This window comes from Empidonax traillii, unplaced genomic scaffold (assembly GCF_003031625.1).
Source record: "Empidonax traillii isolate 1590-97213 ecotype Southwest subspecies unplaced genomic scaffold, ASM303162v1 scaffold2105:size65969, whole genome shotgun sequence".
NCBI classification, from domain to species: domain Eukaryota; kingdom Metazoa; phylum Chordata; class Aves; order Passeriformes; family Tyrannidae; genus Empidonax; species Empidonax traillii.
In genome coordinates, this window is record NW_020957298.1 from 59,805 (window position 1) to 63,614 (window position 3,810).

The following is a 3,810-nucleotide window of genomic DNA, read 5'->3' on the forward strand; positions in this document are numbered from 1 at the left end:
ATGTGGTTTAACTTTTAGGAGCAAAATTGAATTTTAGGAGCCATCCCAAAGCTCAGGGAGGGTTTCCTCTCTCCCCCAGAGCAGGTCGGACCAACAGCCCCCCCAAAAAAAAAAGGAACAAGCCACGAAACAGGAGGAAAGTTGTGCCAGGGGAAAGTTTAGGTTGGATATGAGAAAAAAATTCCCTCCTGGAAAGGGTTGTTCGAGGAGTCTTTATCCCTGGAGGGATTTCAAAGCCGTGCTGGGGATGTGGGGTCAGCGGTGGCCTCGGGAAATGGGTTTTGACTCCGTGATCCTAAAGGGCTTTTCCAGCCTTTAATGATTCCCTGATTTCCCCCCCCTGTTTGCCATAAGGAAAACTCTGATTTTTGCCATATAAAACCCGAATATGAAGCACCAGCAAGAGGGTTTTAGGCGGGAAATTGGATCCCAAATTTTAATCCCTGGCAATCCCATTATTTAATTCAAGGGGAAGTTCTGTAGGAATTTTGATCCCAAACTTTGCTAATCCCACAAGGCAGGATGTCAGTCCCAAAGTGCTGCCTGAGCCAGGCCTTGAATTCGGGAATTTGGGATGTGTTTCCTCCGATTAGGGTGGGATGGGAGGTTATTCCTGTTTGGGAATTCACTTCCTTTGCTTCAGGAGAGGAGGTTCAGGGTTAAATGGAAGAGGATAAAAAAATGAGGGGTGAGGTTACAGATTGGCACAAATTCCAACAGAATTCCAACAAAACCCCTCCAAAAAAAGCCTCCCAGGTGCCTCTGAGGGGGTGGCAGCAGGTAAAGACTCCCCTGAGCTTGGGTGATGACCCAAAAAAAAAGTATCCTGTCACCTGTTGGAGCTCCCAGGAAGCTCTTCCCAGCAGGGGGAATGATCCTGGAATCTGCAGCTGCAGGAATATCCATCCCAGAGGAATGATCCTGGATTCTGCAGCTGCAGGAATATCCATCCCAGGGCAGGATCTCCCATCCTGGAGGGTTGATTAACCCCCCCCAGGCTCACTTTGGAGTTGAATCCCCTGCAGGAGCACTTTGGTGTCACATCAAATCAGAGCCGGGAGCGGATGAGATGCTGGGGGTGGTAAAGCTGCTGGAGGACCATCCCAAATCTGTTCCATCTTCTCCTCCCAGCCATGTCTCCAGGCCAGGACAGCCATTCCAGCATGGAACAGCTCCCTGCATCCGAGCAGATCCTGCAAACCTTGAGTGAGCTGGCCAGGTCCTTCCAGGAGATGGCCGATCGCTGCCTGCTGGTGCTGCACCTGGAAGTCAGGTAAAACACCCGGAATTTGGGATTGCTGGGCCGGCCTGGCAGGCTGTGGGGGATGGAGGAGCTGTCCAGAGTACAGATTGTGGCATCAGAGACGGGTAAATTTGCCTGGGGCAGCATCAAAGGCCAGTCCAGAAGTGCCAGATCACAGCACCAGAGATGACCAAAAGTGTGAGGGGGGCAGGAATTGCTCAGGGAATTCCGTGTCTTAATTAGCAGAGAGATTTAGATTAGGGAGAAATTCCTGGCTGGGAGGGTGGGGAGGGGCTGGACTGGATTTCCCAGAGAAGCTGTGGCTGCCCCTGGATCCCTGGGAGTGTCCAAGGCCAGGTTGGAGCCACCTGGGATAGGGGAAGGTGTCCCTGCCCGTGGAACTAAATTATCTTTACTAAATGATCCTGTCCCACCCAAACCATTCTGTGATTCCAGAATTACGTGCCAGAGCTGAGGAAAAATGTGGGTTTTTTGGGGGGGTTTTGTCCTGACAAAAAGGCAGGATGGTGTTTTCCTGCTCTACCATTTAGGATCCCAACCAGCACCTTCCCTTCCTGCTTTCCCAAACCGGGGAACCAGCTGCATTTTCATTTTTTGGGGTTTTTTTTAAAGGGCTGGAGAATTCCATGAAGTCTCTGACTTCACGCAAGGCAGCAAAATGCCTTTTTTTCAGCCTGCCAGGTGTCCACTCCGAGGCTGGGAGGAGGCTTTTCCCCGGTGCAATTTACAGGCCAGGTGGATTTCCGTTGCTTCCCCTTTCCACTCCGAGGCATCGAAGAGACGGCAGAGATTTGACGGACCATCAGTTTGTTCTCCTGTGCACATGGGCAGAGCTCGGGGGGGCTCAGGGTGTAGCTCTGCAAAAAAAAACACCCCAAAAAAATCCACATTAGTTACTGTCACTCTCGTCTTTCCCTGCAGGGTTCACTGCTTCCACTACCTGATCCCCCTGGCCAAGCAGGGCAACTACGCCATCGTGGCCAACGTGGAGAGCATGGACTACGACCCGCTGGTGGTGAGGCTCAACAAGGACATCAGCGCCATCGAGGAGGCCATGAGCGCCAGCCTGCAGCAGCACAAGTTCCAGTACATCTTCGAAGGTGGGGGCCACCTCCCACCACACCTTGGGCCTTCGAAAAGGGCTTTCTGGCCTCATCTAAAGCTCCACGGCCTTGCTGTGGATTGGGGGGTTGGTGGTGGCAATGGGAGATCCCTGTGGGGGTTTGACGGGGTGAGAGAGCTGGGAATGTTCATCCTGGAGAGGAGGAGGATCCAGAGAGACCTGAGAGCCCCTCCCAGGGCCTAAAGGGGCTCCAGGAGAGCTGGAGAGGGACTGGGGACAAGGGATGGAGGGACAGGACACAGGGAATGGCTTCCCAGTGCCATTTAGATGGGATATTGGGAAGGAATTGCTGGCTGGGAGGGTGGGGAGGGGCTGGACTGGATTTCCCAGAGAAGCTGAACTGCCCCTGGATCCCTGGAAGTGTCCAAGGCCAGGTTGGAGCAACCTGGGATAGTGGAAGGTGTCAGGGTAGGAACTGGATGGTCTCTTAAGTCCTTCCCAATCCAAACCCTTCCATGATCCCGTGATTCCAAGGCTTGCAGTATCTGTGTAATCCCCCCCCAATTCCCACCTGGCTGCAGACAGAGGATTTTTTTTATTCACCATCACACCATAGAGCCCCTCCAACAGCTCCATGTGTGTGTGTGAGGAGAGGGAAACACCTTCCCCCAGAGCCAGGGGGATCATTCCCATCCTGCTGAGCCGTGGGTTTGAAATTCCCGGAATTCCCACCCGCGCTCAGGAAACACGAGAGGCTCCTCCTCTTAACCCCAGCTTTGGGGTTCCTGGCTCTGCCCAGACAGAGGGATGGAAAGGGACATTCTGCAAAGCCTGGAGGCATCAGAGGTTCTGCCACTCGGATTTTGGGGGCAGTTTTGTGTTTTTGCTGAAGAAAGGAACGTTGAGAGGAGTCCTGAAATGCAGATCCTGAGGGCTGTTCCCGGTTATCCCTCGCTCCAGTGCACTCAACAAGCACTCATTCCTGGGGTTTTGTGATGAATTCTTGCCACTGAACCCCCTTCCTCCTCCTCCTCCTCCTCCCCCTGGGCAGGGTTGGGCCACCTCATCTCCTGCATCCTCATCAACGGCGCCCACTACTTCAAGCGCATCAGCGAGTCGGGCATCAAGAAGATGTGTCGGAACATCTTCATCCTGCAGCAGAACCTCACCAACATCACCATGTCCCGGGAGGCCGACCTGGACTTTGCCAGGTGAGCTCCTCTGGGGCATGGGCTGTGGGTTGAACTTAAACTGGGTGAAATTTGGGTGAAATAACGCCCAGGTGGGTTATATTTTGGTTGGTCGAAGGCTGGCGCTTTTAGCAGCTTCCCGGGAGCAGAGTCTGTGAAACCTCGGGGTGAGCAGATAAAGGTGGGCTTGAAGGGGGGGGGGAGGGGTCTCCTTCAAGTTCTGCTGATCTTTTTTATTATTATTCTCCCCCCAGATCTAGTTGAGATGCTAAATTAGCCCAGTTTTTTTTTTT

At 53.1% G+C, this 3,810-nt stretch overlaps 1 protein-coding gene across 1 annotated transcript in view; it reads left to right on the forward strand.

Annotated features, from left to right (window-relative positions):
• The window catches only part of LOC114071567 (exocyst complex component 4-like), a gene marked incomplete at both ends in the record, with an annotated part of 28,582 nt that extends 25,044 nt beyond the window's left edge, over positions 1 to 3,538 (forward strand). Inside the window, 3 exons of the mRNA XM_027909410.1 lie at positions 1,132 to 1,273; positions 2,186 to 2,364; positions 3,379 to 3,538. Of these exons, the coding sequence (XP_027765211.1) occupies positions 1,132 to 1,273; positions 2,186 to 2,364; positions 3,379 to 3,538 (481 nt within the window). The remainder of the gene's footprint in view (positions 1 to 1,131; positions 1,274 to 2,185; positions 2,365 to 3,378) is intronic.
• Positions 3,539 to 3,810: the final 272 nt, after the last annotated feature.